At 58.6% G+C, this 15963-nt stretch overlaps 5 protein-coding genes across 5 annotated transcripts; 2 read left to right on the forward strand and 3 right to left on the reverse strand.

Moving 5' to 3' along the window:
* Nucleotides 1-12: 12 nt before the first annotated feature.
* SDRG_13024 (hypothetical protein) lies at nt 13-1020 on the reverse strand. The gene has a single exon (XM_008619107.1). It carries the CDS (start codon nt 986-988, stop codon nt 77-79), a length of 912 nt encoding a protein of 303 aa, XP_008617329.1. The 5' UTR covers nt 989-1020; the 3' UTR covers nt 13-76.
* Nucleotides 1021-1638: 618 nt separating this feature from the next.
* On the reverse strand, nt 1639-4537 carry SDRG_13025 (hypothetical protein). The gene is made up of 8 exons (XM_008619108.1): nt 3788-4537; nt 3730-3738; nt 3522-3679; nt 2988-3474; nt 2823-2939; nt 2378-2777; nt 2087-2328; nt 1639-2043 (listed from the first exon to the last, which is right to left on the reverse strand). The coding sequence occupies exons 1-8, from the start codon at nt 3947-3949 to the stop codon at nt 1768-1770; spliced, it is 1851 nt and encodes a 616-aa protein (XP_008617330.1). The 5' UTR covers nt 3950-4537; the 3' UTR covers nt 1639-1767.
* A 451-nt stretch (nt 4538-4988) lies between these two features.
* On the forward strand, nt 4989-12518 carry SDRG_13026 (hypothetical protein; the record flags this gene model as incomplete). The annotated part of the gene is made up of 17 exons (XM_008619109.1): nt 4989-5788; nt 5834-5933; nt 5986-6084; nt 6125-6600; nt 6652-6916; nt 6963-7622; nt 7676-8003; nt 8048-8172; nt 8216-8958; nt 9006-9195; nt 9244-9800; nt 9843-10720; nt 10770-11227; nt 11286-11585; nt 11638-12154; nt 12206-12396; nt 12449-12518. The coding sequence occupies 17 exons, from the start codon at nt 4989-4991 to the stop codon at nt 12467-12469; spliced, it is 6708 nt and encodes a 2235-aa protein (XP_008617331.1). The 3' UTR covers nt 12470-12518.
* Nucleotides 12519-12632: 114 nt separating this feature from the next.
* Nucleotides 12633-13241, reverse strand: SDRG_13027 (hypothetical protein). Its single transcript, XM_008619110.1, has one exon. It carries the CDS (start codon nt 13235-13237, stop codon nt 12701-12703), a length of 537 nt encoding a protein of 178 aa, XP_008617332.1. The 5' UTR covers nt 13238-13241; the 3' UTR covers nt 12633-12700.
* Nucleotides 13242-14707: 1466 nt separating this feature from the next.
* SDRG_13028 (hypothetical protein) lies at nt 14708-15927 on the forward strand (the record flags this gene model as incomplete). Its single annotated transcript, XM_008619111.1, has 4 exons — nt 14708-14803; nt 14861-15128; nt 15216-15446; nt 15517-15927. The coding sequence occupies 4 exons, from the start codon at nt 14708-14710 to the stop codon at nt 15906-15908; spliced, it is 987 nt and encodes a 328-aa protein (XP_008617333.1). The 3' UTR covers nt 15909-15927.
* Between the last annotated feature and the right edge of the window lie 36 nt (nt 15928-15963).

Consider the following 15963-nt stretch of genomic DNA (forward strand, 5'->3'; position numbering starts at 1 on the left):
AAATGCTCAACGGACGCATGGTAAAGGAAATGTAGTTACGAGGTCGACGGATTAAATAGAGGCGCGCGTCGTCGACTTAGTCGCTGATCAAATGGAGCAAGCACTTTGCCAAGTTCGCAGTCGAGTTGTGTGTCGCACAGAGGTTGCCGCCGCGCAGGCGCTTCTCGGCGCAGCCCGCGACTTGGCAGCAAAACTGCGACGAGTGGAACGTGCAGAACCCGAGGCGCTCGGACGCGTGCTTGCACGTGGGGTAGATGCACGACGCATTGTTGTTCGGTGACGGTGCATACCCTTCTTGCTTGAGCGCAACCGAGAGTGGCGGGAGCGACCACGGCATCATCTCCATCGGCGACTTGAGTTCCGGCACGCCGTTGCCGCCATGACTGTTAATGTTGTTGGACAAGGTGTCCTTGCGCAGCGGCGACATGTTGTGGATCGTCTTGAGGTTCTTGGATTTGATCTTGTCGATCACAGACAGCGACAGGCGCGAGTTCATGGACGGCTGGCGCGGCGGCGTCTCCGTGCCGGTCGTCGTGCACGTGCTCGACGTCTCGCTCGCCGACATGGAGCGCATCCAGCGCGGGCCCCCGCCGTGCGCGCGGCACTTGCCACCGCCCTGGCTCGACTTCATACAATCTTTAACGTCGCAGCGCACGCCGCCACCATGCGCCTTGCAAAAGCGCTTGGACTGCGCGCTCTTGTCGCAGCCCTCTTGCTCACAGCGCTTGCCGCCACCGTGGCGGATGCAGTAGCCGCCGCCTTGGTCGCTGAGGTTGCAGCCATCGCGGCCGCAGCGCTTGCCACCACCATGCGCCTTGCAGAGGCCTTTCGAGCGGGCGCCGCTCGCGCAGCCATGCACGATGCACTTTTTGAGCTTGCGCTTCTTCTTGGCGCCGTCGACGTAGACGCTGGCCGACTCCATGCTCATGACGAGGTCGTGGAGGCCTGCGACGGCGGACGCGAGATCCGGCTTCAGGGCGGACGACATGGCTCTCGAAAGGTCGGTTGGGAAATGATGGCCATGGCGTCCGTCTTGCATTTTCTACACCGTCGTAAAAGGACCCGTTTCAGCACCCCGTTTATCTCGTGTTCTAAAAAGGCCAACGCGCTGATTGGACCGTATTTTCTACGCGCCGCGTTGATTGGCTGCCGCTTTGGACAGCGCATGCTGATTGGAGAACTGCACTGCGGATCTTGGCCGGCCGTTTGGGCATGAAACTCCTTGTCTGCTAGGAATATGCGAGAGCGGTTTTTCTGTCGCCCACGATTACTATATAACGGTATGTGTGTCGCGTACGAAAACCGACAAGCGGAAGCACTGGGATGCCCGACAACTCCAAGCCGGCGGCCGGTGTAACCCCTCGGTCTATTTTGGCCGCTTTTTTATTTATAGAAAGCCCGTGGATCTTTTGTTGTAACGGACAGTGAACCCTCGCGAGCAGGGAAAGGCCACCTGTGCCAAGCGGCCGACCGAGCCACCACACCGCGGGCGACGGCCCACGCCGTGGCCTGCGTAGGACGATGGCTGCGGACGACGAGTGAAGCAGGTGGCGGCGGGGTCAAGCAGGCGAGCCGATCTCATTCTACAGGACTGTGCTGCATTGCAGGAGCGGCAGGTGGCAAGGACCACGGAGCTGCAACGAACCTCCTTGCATTGGCCTTGCACAGCTGTGCTTAGGAACAGGTAGCATGTTTGCAAGGGCGATCGCGCTGCTTTAGCCCATCCCGCCGGTCAACACCACAGCGTCGTAGTCACACGAGTTCGAATTAAAGAGGCTGGTCGAGGCGCCACTCGACACGCTCGACCGCCTCCGTGAGCTGGTGAAGACGACTTCCGTTGGTTTCCATCGTGTACATGAGGTCCGATTGGCGCTCAGAGAGCAATCGCTGGGTCGAAATGGTCTGCTCGAGGAGGGTCCAGAAGAAGGCTTCGGTCGCGGGCCGGCCGTCGGTCGTGTTGGCACGGGCCGCGCGGGGTGCCACGACGTCGTGCGACGGCCCGTCGACGGACCTTGCTCGCTGCTCGCGCGGCGCGTGCGCCAGCTACACATGCCGTTATCCCGACTGCTCCTTCTTTGTGCTCTACCTCTTGGAGCTTGTCGAGCCAATTCGCAATCATATTGGCTTCGTGGATCTCACGGTGCTGGGGCACAATGACCGAGATCTTGGCGCGGCCTTCGTCATCGCTCGGGCTTAGCATCCATCCAAAGCAAAACTCGGGCACGAGGTCGTCCCGAAGCTGCATGCCGAGGTAGACGGCCGCGCCGTTTGGGTAGTCGCGCGCATGCGTGAGCAGTGGGTACTGCTTGGCGCGGGTCCATGAGCTCCCTACAGTCCATCGATCACACCACTGGACACAGGCAGCGAGGATGGCTACCTGGCTGGAACACAACGTTGTGCATGGTCGTGCGGCCATCGATGGGCTGGTGGCTCACATACTGCGCGAGGCAGTTGCTGTAGATTTGCATTTGCGGCAGCTGCACGAGCGTCGCCCACGACGGGCTGCCCGGCATCGCCGTGAGCTCGCGTGTCGCCTTGATATACCCGTGCTGGTAGCGTTCGTGAAACGTATGGAACTGGACCCGCCGATCGGCAACGACGACGCTCGTCGGTTCCCACGAGCACCCGTGCAAGATACGGTACAGCTGCAGCATCGACTCGACCGCATCGTCGTATGCTGGCAAGTGCTGCGCCGACGACGGCAACTCGATCGTTTGGTTCGAGTCGCTGCAGAGCGTATCGCGCGGCGAGACGTACAGGGCCTTCTGAAACTCATTCTACGCATATGTGGTGTCGATGCGCAGTACAGGGAGGCCACATACCATGGGCGTGCAGGGCGCCGTGCCATCGCCATCACCATCGGATTCGTCGACGTCGCTCTTCTCGGGCACGTCGAGCGAGAGGTCTGTTTCTGCCGGGCCTGGCGTTTGGTTGGCTTCCTAGAGGTTGTTCTGGCGTCAGAAAAGAGCAAGAGAGTGGGAGCATACCTTGGCGCGCTGCTCGAGAACTTCGGCAGCGATCCGCGCGACCGACTCGAGCGTATTGCGCTGGCTCAGGTTGGTGCTGCCGTGGGGCTCCATGTCCATGGCCACGAGTGCGCCGAGCACGACGCCCTCGACGACGATCGGCGTGCCTGCAAAGTACCGCAGGCCTTGGTCGCGCAACATTGCATCGTTTGCCTCCGAGAGCACAAGCGTCGCATTGTGGCGCCAGACAGGCGCGCAGAACTGGATGAGGTTGTCGCTGGACGGATCGAGGCCGCGGCTGGCTTGGACATGCAAGCCCTCCGGGTCCAGAAGGCCCAAGAACACGATCGGGCACCGCAATGACGTGGCCACGAGGTGCACGAGCAGCTTGAGCGTGTCGTCTTGCTCTGGTTGGATCGTATCGGCTTGGCGGGCGACCTCGAGGCGCCACGTGGCCAAATTGGCGTCGTCCCACGGCAGCACGGGCACGGCAAACACGGGCGACGACCTGCAGAGACAAGGTTGGCCAAAGTGCAAAGTGGGAAAGGACGCTACGGTGTCTCGAGGAGCGTTGGACGCAGTGGCGCGGCCGACACGTCGCGTGCGGCGAGCGTCGCGGCGGTGACGCAGATGGTGCAGATACGCGCCGTGAGGTCGACATTGAGTTCGACAAGGCGCAACTTGCGGTGCTTGGAACAACGGCTGCAAATGACCTGTCACCACATTTGCATATCAAGGGAAAGCTCGGCGGGATCGAATCTACCTCGCCGCACTAGACAGCGAGGGCATGAGCGATGGTAGTGGTCATGGCCTTTTCGTACCGTCCGGCAGTGGTGGCGCCGCTTGAACGCGTAAAACTGCTGGACGCATACGCTGCAGTGGCTGCGGTCGCGGTCGAGGATCCAGTCGTCGATCGTGATGAGGTTGCCGACGGCGAGGAGGCCCGCGTCCGCATAGTACATGCACGATCCGCGGCGACGCATCTTGGGAAATGACCGAAGCGAAACTGGTCGTGGAAGAAATGATAGGCAGTTCGATAATCCTGAATTATCGAAGGCGAGGCTGAGTACACCATCTGGGCATGCCTGCAAGAGCTCCCTTCAAGTCCACCCGCCGAACGCTCGCAGACTCGTCCTTCTACGCTGGCACGAAATCTAGTTCACGTTTTTTGGCGCCAAGGGAAGAATAATCCCTAATTTGGCGCCTACGAAAAGGGTTGCGCGTGCATTTCAGAGCCAGAGGTGGCAATGCACGATAGCAAGCCACTTCCTTCTAGCCTGCAAGGTGCAAGTAGGTAAGGACGGTCGAGTGCGCTGGCCATCGTTGCCATTCGGCTGGAGCACCGAGCGCTTTGCCGACCTTCAAGCCTACGGTGTCGACGAAGCGAGAGGCAAAGGTAGTGCAACGATGCTCATCGTGCGCTTGTGACTGATCGACCTTGGCGTCGTCCATGTCACATCTCGGATCGTCAAACGTCAGAAAACATGGTCGGACCATCCTTGCCCGTCGTTGTACGCGGATGTGCTGCTTCTTGTGGGGATCGAGAACGGGCGGAGGCTTCTTCGGCGATGCTTCCATATCCAATTTTACTACATTTGCTAGTCCACTGCGTGCTACTGGTGCCGGAGGAGCCGACTGACGCACGTCAAGCCACTCGAAGTCCATCTGCTTCTCGAATCCTGCCAGGAGAAAGACACGCGAGCCGGCTTTCCCAGCTGACTAAAAACACCAAACCCAAGTGGATTTCGCCGGCGCTCGTACCTTGTACAATGCACAAAGCCTAGGATGTACATGTGCATTGCATGCGACATCGTCGTGTCTAGCACCATGCAAGGCCATAGCCAGCATGTCCTCGGCGATCCTTGGTCGGTGGCGCTGTCTCGCACGCGGCGAAGCCAAACGATTTGGCCGTAAAGGGGCGTGTTTCTATCCAATTGCCCGGCACCCCAAATGCTATGGTATCCGGTCGCGCTATCCGGCGCCTCCTCAGTAGATCTTTTGACCGAGGAGCGAAGGAGTCGGATGAAGGACGAGCCGCAGTCCAAGCCCCGGTCCACCAAGAAGACCCGAGAAGCCTCCAAGACGAGGGAAGCAGCCGACGACCGGCCCATGGACATCAGCCGCGTCTGCCGCGTGGCCGTGAGCCGCCGGGGCGTCGTGCGGGACATGCTCTTGCACCCCGACATGCCCGTTGAGGACCTCCATGCCTGCCTCCGGGCGATCTTCCCGGACGTCGGGACGCCGATCGCGCTCAAGAACGAAACCGACACGCTCTTCCCGCTCTCGCTACTCGCGCACCACCCGGGCGCGTTCAGCGCGGCCCGCAAGGTGCATGCGCACGCCCACGTCCACGCGAGCTCGCTCGAGCTCATCTGTCTTGGCGACCCGGACGTCAGCTACGCAGAGATCACGCGCTCGCAGCGCGTCGGATGGCACGACGAAGCACCGGCTCTGGACCTTTCGGAATACACGCTGTCGCAGCTCATTGACACGTTTCGGGCGGCGGCGCCCACCGGCGGTCTCGACCGTAGCTCGTTCATCAAGTGCTTGGCGCAGCTCTGCCACCGCAGCGACCACGATGTCTTTTCGCGCTTCTTTGACCTCTTTGATAAGGACCGCAACGGCGTCGTCGACGTCGTCGAGTTTGTGAGCGGCCTCTCGGTGCTCGTGCACGGCGACCGCGACGAGAAGATCCAAGCTACGTTTGCGCTCTACGACACGAACGGGGACGGCTACATCTCGCTCGAAGAGATGACCACGTACCTCACGTCCGTCTACCTTGTCGTTGCCGAGCTCAACCCGGCCGTCTTCCTCTCCAACCGGTACATGCATGTTCTCTGTGGTTGTCGTATTCATGTATTGGGTAGTGTGGATCCAATCCAGCTGGGCCAGGTCACAGCGCAGCAGTGCTTTGACGAAGCCGACTTGAACCACGACGGACGTCTCTCCTTCCACGAGTTTCAGCAGGTACACTCCATCCATGCAAGCACCGTTCCAACGCGTCCTCTTCTCTTGGTAGTGGTATGCGCGTACCAACCAACAGGCGCCGCAACACGCCCGAGCGCTCAAAATGCTCAACCAAAAGCAGACGCACGAGCATGCGTCGCAGCCCATCCAGGTTCATGACGATGCCATTGCTAGTCTCATCCCCGACGTAGGTCAAGTGGACGCTGGAGGCGGTCCGGGACATGACGGGGCTCGGCGACTACACTGTCGAAGAAATGCTCGCACAGTTTCCACACTCGCGGTCGCTCTCGGAGAGCGACTTTGTTGCAATGATGACGCGCATTCTCCAGCGGCAGCGCAAGCCCGTGAGCGTCGAGATCGCATCGCTCCTCAAGCGCTTGTACAAGCTCTTTTCGGACCCGAACGAGCTGCGCACGGGCTTGAGCATCCTGTGCGCGCCGGACGTGGACGCGGTCTTTGGCCTCGTCGACACGAACGGCGACGGGCAAATCTCGATGGACGAGATGACGGCGTACTTTCGAGCCGTCTTTCGTGTCTTGCACGGCGTCACCAACGTCCACGTGCCGCTGGCGCCAGACGTGCTTGCGACGTGCACGGCGCAGCAGATGTTTCACGACTTTGACATGAACCGGGACGGTATCTTGAGCCGCCTTGAGTTCCAAGCCTGGTAGCAAAACCCTTTCTCCATATCGACGCGGTATTGATCGCCATCTCTTAGGTATGCAACCCCGACGGCGGCGTTGCCCAAGCCTGCGCCGCTCTTTCCCAACCACGCGGCGGTCGGGACGATCCACGTCGCGCCGTCGACGATGACGCTCGAGCGTGTCGGCAAGCTCACGAACCTCTGGACGCGCCACCCCGTCGATGTCTTTGAGATCCTCGCGCTGTACGTCAACGGCGACGGTGTCCTCGATCGCACCGCGTTTTACCACGCGTTTGAGCGACTGATGCAGGGCGGGTCGGCCGAAGCAGAGACGCCGCAGGTATGTCCATAGGTCTGTCTTGTAACCCTAGCCATGGACGACGTAGGTGATTGCGCGGCTCTTTTCCGCCTTTGACAGCGACGGCAACGGGGTCGTGGACTTTTGCGAGCTGAGCTCAGGCTTGAGTCTTCTTTGCGCCGGGTCGCAGAGCGAGAAGGTCGAGGCAGCGTTTGCCTTGTACGACGTCAACAAGGACGGATTCATCTCGTACCCCGAGATGGTAAGCTACCTCACGGCCGTCTTTCGCGTGCTTGCCGCCTTTGCGTCGACGCCACTGCCCCTGTCGCCCGAGAAACTCGCCGAAGTGACTGCCCAGGACGCGTTCGTGCAGTACGACGCCAACCGGGACGGCCAACTCAGCTACGACGAGTTCACGTCGTGGTACTCGACGCCCGTTCCGAGCGCGCCCCCCGCACCGCTCACGCCCGATCTTTCGCTGCTTCGTGACGTGCGCGAGCTCACGTGCCTCGGGCAGTACGCGGTCGACGACATCTTTGCGTTTTTCCAAGCGTCGGCCAAGGAACATGGTGTCTTGACGAAAGCTCAGTTTTTCCGGTGCTTCAACAAGCTCTTGAGCAAGACAACGACGGCACCGAAAGCGTCGGTCAAAGCCACACTCGACCGCCTCTTTGTACTCTTTGACGCCGATGGCAACGGTAGCGTCGACACGAAGGAGCTCGCGGCCGGCCTCTCACTGCTCTGCGGCGTGCGTTCTTGATGTTGCTAGCTCCGAGGACGCTTATGGTTGTGGATGTGTAGGGTTCGGCCAAAGAAAAGGTGACCGCGGCCTTCTCGCTCTTTGACACGAACGGCGACGGCTTTATTTCTCAGTCCGAGATGGAAACGTACCTCACGGCGGCGTTCAAGATCCTCTTTGAGACCGCGCCACACCTGCCGCAGCAGCTCGGAACTGACTCGCCGATCGCCGTGGCCAAGGCCACAACTGCGCAGTGCTTTGCGTCCTGCGATACAAACCGCGACGGCAAGCTGAGCTTGGATGAGTTTAGTGTCTGGTACCAAAACCCGGGCGCGGTGCGGACAGCGGGTCCACGCCCAGTTTCGATTCCGGAGGCGCAAGCTACTCTCGGTAGCACACAATACGTCGTAGGATGCGCTCTCACACATGGCTAGGCATGCAAGGCATGTCCACGCGACAGCTCATCGCTGCACTTGGCAACGCGGCACGCAAGCCCGTGACCAGTGGTGGTATCCTCAGCGTTCTTGGCTTGCACGGAGCCCGCGCCGCGCCGGCCAACGTATTCGAATGCTTTTCTTGGATCGTCGTTTGACAGGTGGTAGGAGCTACTGGAAGCGCTGCTCACGGCCCTCGCTGCCTCCGTGGCCGTGCGCGTCACGTGGCCCGATGTCGTCGCTGGGCTATCGGTGCTTGCACACGACGCATCGCAGGACGACAAAGTGCAAGCGGTCTTCGCCCTCATTGACCGCAACGGCGATGGGCGGCTCTCTCAAGCCGAGCTCGCGCGGTATTTCACGGCCGTCTTTAGCGTCATGTACGTGCTCGAGCCGCAGAAGCAGTCGACACTTGGAGGCGTCGGGCCTGTCGCCCTTGCCGAGGCAACCGCCGCCACGACCATGGCCGAAGCCGACACGGACCGCGACGGCTCCGTCTCGTTTCCCGAATTTCAGCGGTTTGTAGCGATGGGATGCATGCATGGCTTCACGGATCGATGTGTATGTAGATGGTACGCGCCGGGACCGACCTCGTTGGCGGACTTTCGGCGTGTGACGCACCTCGGCGGCTTGGACGTGGACGACGTTTTTGAAACGTTTGCCGACTACGCGGACGATGCGGGCTTGATTTCGTTTGAGCGATTCCACGACGGCTTGCTGAGCCTTGCGGGGCACAGTCCGGACCCGAGTTTGTCGACGGTGGCGTCGCGGCTCTTTCACGCATTTGACCAAGACCAGAACGAGCGCGTCGACTTTAGCGAGCTCGCGTCCGGGCTCTCCGTGCTCTGCAAAGGGTCACGCGACCTCAAAGTTAAGGCAGCCTTCTCGCTCTACGACTACAACGGCGACGGGTATGGTCGACTGGATGGTTACCATTTTTGTACTCCTGTGTTTGTAGATACATTTCCATGGACGAGATGGTCCGGTACTTGACGTCCGTCTTCCGCGTCCTGTATGAAGTGTCGCCGGGCATGGCCACGGAGACGGGCGTCTCGGCCGCCGAGCTCGGCGCCGCGACAGCCAAGCAGGCCTTTGTCGAGGCCGATACCAATCATGACGGCAAGCTGAGCTTGGAAGAGTTCACCGAGGTGCGTGTCTCTAGTACAGCAAGATCGCTCAGCAACGACGATGGTTAGTGGTACAAGCAGCCGCTGAACGCAAGCGCTGAAGAGATGGCTGTCGCGACCGGCAAGCGCTTGACTCTGGAACAGCTCCAGCACGCGACGAACCTCGTGCACTTTTCGGCCGAGGAAGTCTTTGAGCTCTTTGCCGAGGCGGCCAACGAAGACGGCAACTTGACCAAAGAGTCGTTCAATCAGTGCTTTGCGACGCTCATTCCGAATGCGCCGGCCGACGTTCGCGGCTTTTTGAACCGCTTGTACGCGCTGTTTGAAGTGGACGGCATTGTCGACTTTTCCGCGCTCAGCAGCGGCCTCTCGGTGCTCTGCGGCGGCTCCAAAGAAGACAAGGTCCGCGCCGCGTTTGCGCTCTTTGACTTTAACGGCGACGGGTTCATCTCGCAAGACGAAATGACGCGGTACCTCCACTCGGTTTTCCAAGTGCTTTACGAAGTGGGTGCGCACACGGTCAAGGATGTGACACCGCTCGAGCTCGCGACTATCACCGCCGAGCAGGCATTTGACGAGGCCGATCTCAACCACGACGGCAAGATTAGCCTCGACGAGTTCAAAAAGTACGTCCTTGTCTTGTGTACCATGATGTCATGTGTGTCTAGATGGTACCAGCAGTCGGGTGCCAACGAGAGCCGCGCGACGCTCTTTAGTCTCCAGGAGGCGCGTCGACTCACGCAACTCGAGCGCTTCCCGGCCGAGCATGTCTTTGAAGTGCTCGCCGAGGTCGCCGACGCCAACGGCAACCTCACCAAAGAGGCGTTTGTCCAGTGCTTTGAGTCGCACTTTGTCGTGGGTCCGATTGTGGGGCGTGTCCACGACGTGCTCTCGCGCCTCTTTGGCATCTTTGACGCCGATAACAATGGTGTCGTCGACTTTAGCGAGATCACGGCAGGCCTCACGCTGCTCTGTGGCGGCGCGCGCAAGGAAAAGATCCAAGCAGCGTTCGCGCTGTACGACTACAACCACGACGGCTACATCTCGCTCGAGGAAATGACGCGGTATCTCAGCGCGGTCTTTAAAGTGCTCTACGAAACCGACCCGACGCTGGCCGAGAAGATGCAAGTGACCGCCGACGAGCTCGCGCAAGTGACGGCAGAGCAAGCCTTTTTGGATGCCGACCGCAACCACGACGGAAAGCTCTCGCTCGATGAGTTTGAGACGTGGTACACGCAGTCGAACGGCCTTCCGACCACCAAGCCAAAGAAGATTATCTCGCTGCCGTCGCTCGCCCAAGTGCGGCACCTGACCAATTTGCACGCGTTCCCGCCATCGCAAGTCGTCGAGTGCTTCCGCCGCGCCGCCCATGACGCGACGGGGCAGCTCTCGCTCGACGACTTTACGTCAGTGCTCCAGAGCTTCGCGACAGGTGATGCGGCCTCTGTCGACGCGGTCGCCACACGGCTCTTTGCGATTTTCGACACGGATGGAAACGGGGTCGTCGACTTTAACGAGCTCGGCGCCGGGCTTAGCGTCCTCTGCGGTACACATCGACGCTTCATGATGCATCTCACGCGTTGCTTTGGATTCAGGCGGCACGCAGGAAGACAAGGTCCGCGCTGCGTTTGCGCTCTATGATGCGAACCACGACGGCACCATCTCCAAGGCGGAAATGGCTCTGTACTTGACGTCAGTCTTCAAGGTGCTCTACGAGAGCTCGCCCGAAACGCAAGCGCGTCTCGCCGGCGTCTCCCCGGACGAGCTTGGCGAAGTCACGGCCGACCAAGCGTTTGAGGAGGCCGATCTCAACCACGATGGGAGCTTGAGCTTTGACGAGTTTCGCAAGTGGTACCTCACACCGAGCGCGTCGGGCCTCAACCATGTCGAGATGCCGTCGTGGGTGAGCCTCGCGAGCGTGCGCGAGCTCACGCAGCTGCACAAGTACGCGCCACAAGACGTCTTCAACGTCATTGCTCAATACGCGAATGACAAGAGGCAACTCGACCGGGCAGCGTTTGAGGCGAGCTTTGCCGCGCTCATCCCGCTGCAGGTAAGAGGACCATCGTCGTCTAGAGGATGGGATCTCATCATTTCCGATGGCGTATTAGAGCATGGACACGGAGGCTCGGTACCGCGTGCATTTGATTTTGGACCGCCTCTTTGAGATCTTTGATGCTGACCAGAACGGACTGGTCGACTTTTTGGAGCTGAGCAGCGGTCTCTCGGTGCTTTGCGGTGGACGCAAGGAGGACCGTGTCAAGGCCGCGTTTGACCTCTACGACCTCAACCACGATGGCGTCGTCTCGCTCGATGAGATGACGACGTACCTCACATCTGTCTTTAAAGTGCTCTTTGAAACCAACCCGGGGCAGCAACCGCCGGACGCGACGCCATCCGACCTGGCGCACGTACGTATCCTATTCGTCTCGTCTTGTGTATGCATACTCATCATGTGCGTAGATCACGGCCGAGCAGTGCTTTGAAGAGGCCGACCTCAACCACGACGGGAAGCTCTCGCTCGATGAGTTTGTGTCGTGGTACTCCAAGACGAATGCCACCGTCTCGGACGCGGGCAGTGCAGTGGCGATGGCTGGCTCGGACGACGAAGCACCAAGCGCAGGCACGTCGACGTCGGCGGGCGGCATGGAGCGCATCCGGTCGCTCCTCAAGCTCGACATGTACGAGGTCGCCGACATTTTCGAGATCTTTGCCGAAGCCGCGCCGTCCGGTGAGCTCAACTTTGCGTCGTTCCGGCAGTGCTTTGAGCACATGGTGGAGCTCGCAGGCGGGTACCCGTCGCCGCAGGCCAAGCAGGAGGCCTCGGTCGTCATTCGCCGTCTCTTTCGCGCGTTTGACCGCGACGAGAACAACGCCGTGGACTTTGGCGAGCTCGCGAGCGGCCTCAGCGTCCTCTCCGGCTCGTCCATGGACGACAAGGTGCTTGCGGCCTTTCGCCTCTATGACATCAACGGCGACGGTAGCTCCCATATCGATGCCGAATGGGTGTTGAACGTTTCTTGGCGATTAGGGTTCATCTCGCTGGACGAAATGGTGAGCTACATGACGTCGATCTTCAAGGTCATGTACGAGACGTCGGACCGCGCCAAAGACAAGATGGGCGTGTCGCCCGAAGAGCTCGCGCGGGCCACGGCGACGCAGTGCTTCAAGGACGCCGACGTCAACCACGACGCGCGCCTGAGCTTTGACGAGTTCAAGCAGGTATCCCTCCTAATGATCGCAACGACACGTCATTGTCTTCTTCCTTGCGTAGTGGTGCACGGCGAGCATGTAAGCAAAGTTAGCCCAGGTGTCACTGCGTAATGCCAAGTCTTTGTATTTGCATGCGAGTAGCCGCGCATGGCACCCCAAGCGTCCCATGCGACTTGACGATGTCACTCTGACACCTGCAACCGAAGCAAGCAGCTTTAGCTTTCCGATCGTCGACTGCACGTAGGTGGAGGAAGGTGATGGTAGTTATAAAATAGAGTGTTGGGATCAAATAATAAAAACTACGGCGCGGGGCTTAGGACATGGAGGCCCTTCGCCGGCGCAGTAAGCCGGGGACGGTCTTGGACGTGTGCTCGTAGAACGCAATGAGCTGGTGCTGCGCCGAGATTGTGTGTTCGAGCAGCCGCTTCTCTTCCTGTGCGCACTCGAGGCTGCGCTTGACGAGCTTGGCGTGCTCTTCAAAGACGTTGGGGCCGTCCTTGTACAAGCGCGCTTTCGCTTCTTCGCGGAGCTCGACAAGGCGTTGCTCCATGTCGATGACGCTCTTCCGGAGCTGCTCGCTCTCGGTTTGCTTGCGCTTGCGGTGGCGGATGTTGTTGAGGCGGTGGCGGTTCTTCTTGGCTTTGGCTTTCTTGACGCTGTCGTCCGAGGACCCGCCCATAAAGTACGTGAGCATGTTGACATCCACCGGCGACGACGTGTCGTCGGTCGAGCCGCTGCGCGGGCTGCTGCCGGCCACCGAGCTCGCGGCCGTCGTCATCGCGCTGCGCGTCGCCGGTCGCCGGCAACTCGTCGCGTCCGGCTCTTGCTTTGTTGGGGCGTCCAAATGCATGTTTGGGGTCTCTCAGATAGAAATCGCGTCAGCCAAGGGGGTGCCCCTCCAGATTCGCTACGGGGACCCTTGAAAACCAAATGAATACAATGGGCAAGAGAGATGAAACAAGTAGGGGCTCCCTTGCATTTTGGTTTTAAGGGGACATGCGTTTGGAGCAACTCACATCATCAGATCGCCTTGATTGCGTGTGGTTGGCTAAATCCTTCACCATGCGATTCATCGCGGCGGCCATCGGCAGTGATGTCGTGATTCCATCACGCAAACCAAGCCCAAAGCGTTAAACGCAAAGAGGCGCAAGGGGTTTGACGCGCTTCGACCGACGTCCATGGTGCGGCGGCAATGAGACCAAGCGAGACCCTCGAGGAGTAGACGCCGCTTAGGGACTTGTGTTGGGGTGCAGTGTGCCCGAGCGGCTCTTGCGCGCGCCGTGCAACGTGCTGGGCGTGTTGGGCGGACGACGGAATGTCGATGTGGCATTTAACGTAATGAGGTTAAATGCGTTTAAACGGTGGGATGCGATGACCAGTTTCCAATGCATGATGTGGGTTGATGGTTCTAGAACGTGCGCGCGCGTTCCCATACAAACTTCAAGTGAATAGGGTTTCTTTGTGACGGCCTCGATTGCGTGAGTCAAAGCAGTTCAAGCAGGGTCAGCAGCGCGTGCTTCTTTTACAGCTCTGCAGCACTGGCTCTGGCCCGCGCATTAAAATAAAAAGTGAAATTAATAAACGATTTTCACACGTGCGTGCGGATACGATTGCTGAGGCATTCTTGCTCAGAGTATACACTGTGGTCGAGCTGTTGCACAGTGTACGAATCGCCAAGAGCCAAGTGATATCATTGAATTGTCGTCGCCTCCATCGCAAGTTGACGAGCGGCGTCCTGAGAAGGCAGCGTATTTTTATGACAATTAAATTCATTTTTAATCGTTTGGCCAAGAGGCGATGTCGTTGACGCGATGCCTCGTACAGAGAGCTGCCACGCGCCTTGCAAATCTAGTCCTTCAGAAATGCACTTGAACAACTATTCATTGGCGCACGCAACTTGGTTGGCACCACTTGTATGTGTCGCATGGACTGCATGGACTGCGCGACCTGGAAATTCTATATTTTTTGCGTATTATAATTTCGCGTTCCCGTCCGCAAAGTCGTCTTCGACAGCCTTCATTACACGTAAACATACCAAAGTTAAACTACGTGATTGGGTGCGTTTTACATAAAACGTACCAGACGTGTTTAACCAGGAACAACTCACTCGGACGACGACTCACAACCAGAGCTCGGTATTATTTTGGATATTAGCCTCGTATATTAATATAAATCGTATTAATCTTAATATATTATTGGATTAATCCTCCCTTGTTGTATCCAGCAAAAAATATTAGATGAGATTATTCTGGCAGCCGTGTATATTAATACGTATTAATATTTTTCAGGGTCGACGTGATTGGCTGTATTCATCAAAGCAATGTCGACTGCTCCCGACCCGGAGCGTTCGTCGCTTGACGAGATGGCCTCTGACCAAGAGGAAGACGTCGTGGAGTTCGACCAGCACGGCATTCCGGTCACTGTTACTCATACGGTGAACGGGGTTGTGCCAGTATGAACCTACGTCCACAAGCTCGACAAGAACCAAGTGTACGGGAACAAGACGTTCACGCATGTGTGTACCTTGTGCACGCGGGACGTTGCAACGCGCGAGGGGCCAGTCGACGCCTGGAAGACAGTCCTTGTGACCACGGTCCATACGAGCAACGCCTGCAAGCACATGGCGAATGCGCACAAGACGCACCCGTTCTCTGTCGACTACATTAAGGACAAACTCGAGAAGGCGGTCAAGCGACTTGCCGACTTTGACGCTGGTCAAGACGCGGCTCCGTCCAAGAAGCGTATGACGCAGCCGACATTGGAGACAATCATAGCCAAGGCAGCCCGGGGCGACTTCACTTTCGATCCAACTTGAATAACCTGTCTAGGTCTCGCGTTTAATATTATCGACAATGACCAGTTCCGTACTTTCGTTGCTTCGTTTGGCGGCACAGCGCCAACTCGGGCATCGTACAACGAAATCATTGAAGCCGAGTATGCCAAATTTACGACCACGGTGGCAAAAGCGCTGCACGACACGTTTGCGCTCTGCAAGAACATCAAGTTCCTCAGCCTTATGCACGACATGTACCTCGACGAAGGCAGCTCCGACGTCCTTGGTGCCTCCGTCGCCTTTATATCGGGCGAATGGCAGCTACACCACGTCGCGCTTATGGCCAAGGTGAACAGAGGCCACGAAGGTGCTCGACGCGTGGATTGCTCTATATATCGACTGGACTACGCACACGGAGGCCAACGTCATGGACGCCACGGGCAAATCCTTCGACATGTGGAAGTTGTACAAGGAAGTCGATGTTCTCAAGTGGTTCAAGGACGTCGGCCAGGTGATTTTTCCAAGCATCGCTGTCTTAGCCCGCGTGCATCTCGCAAAACCGATGTCGAACGCGTTTCAAGAGCGCGTTTTTTCGACTGTCAGCAACATTGTGACGGCAAAGCGCAACGCCGGTGACCCCGCTCGCGTGGGGAAGCTCATTGTGCTCAAGCAAAAGTGGACTGGCGACCGCCCTGACACGAAAGCGAAGAAGTGTCCAATGTTAGCGCCAATATTAATAACATATTAATATATTAATATGGCCCTACGAGTCACTGCTGGAAATATTAACCATAGTAATCCGA

This window comes from Saprolegnia diclina, assembly GCF_000281045.1.
Source record: "Saprolegnia diclina VS20 unplaced genomic scaffold supercont1.55, whole genome shotgun sequence".
Taxonomy (NCBI): domain Eukaryota; phylum Oomycota; class Saprolegniomycetes; order Saprolegniales; family Saprolegniaceae; genus Saprolegnia; species Saprolegnia diclina.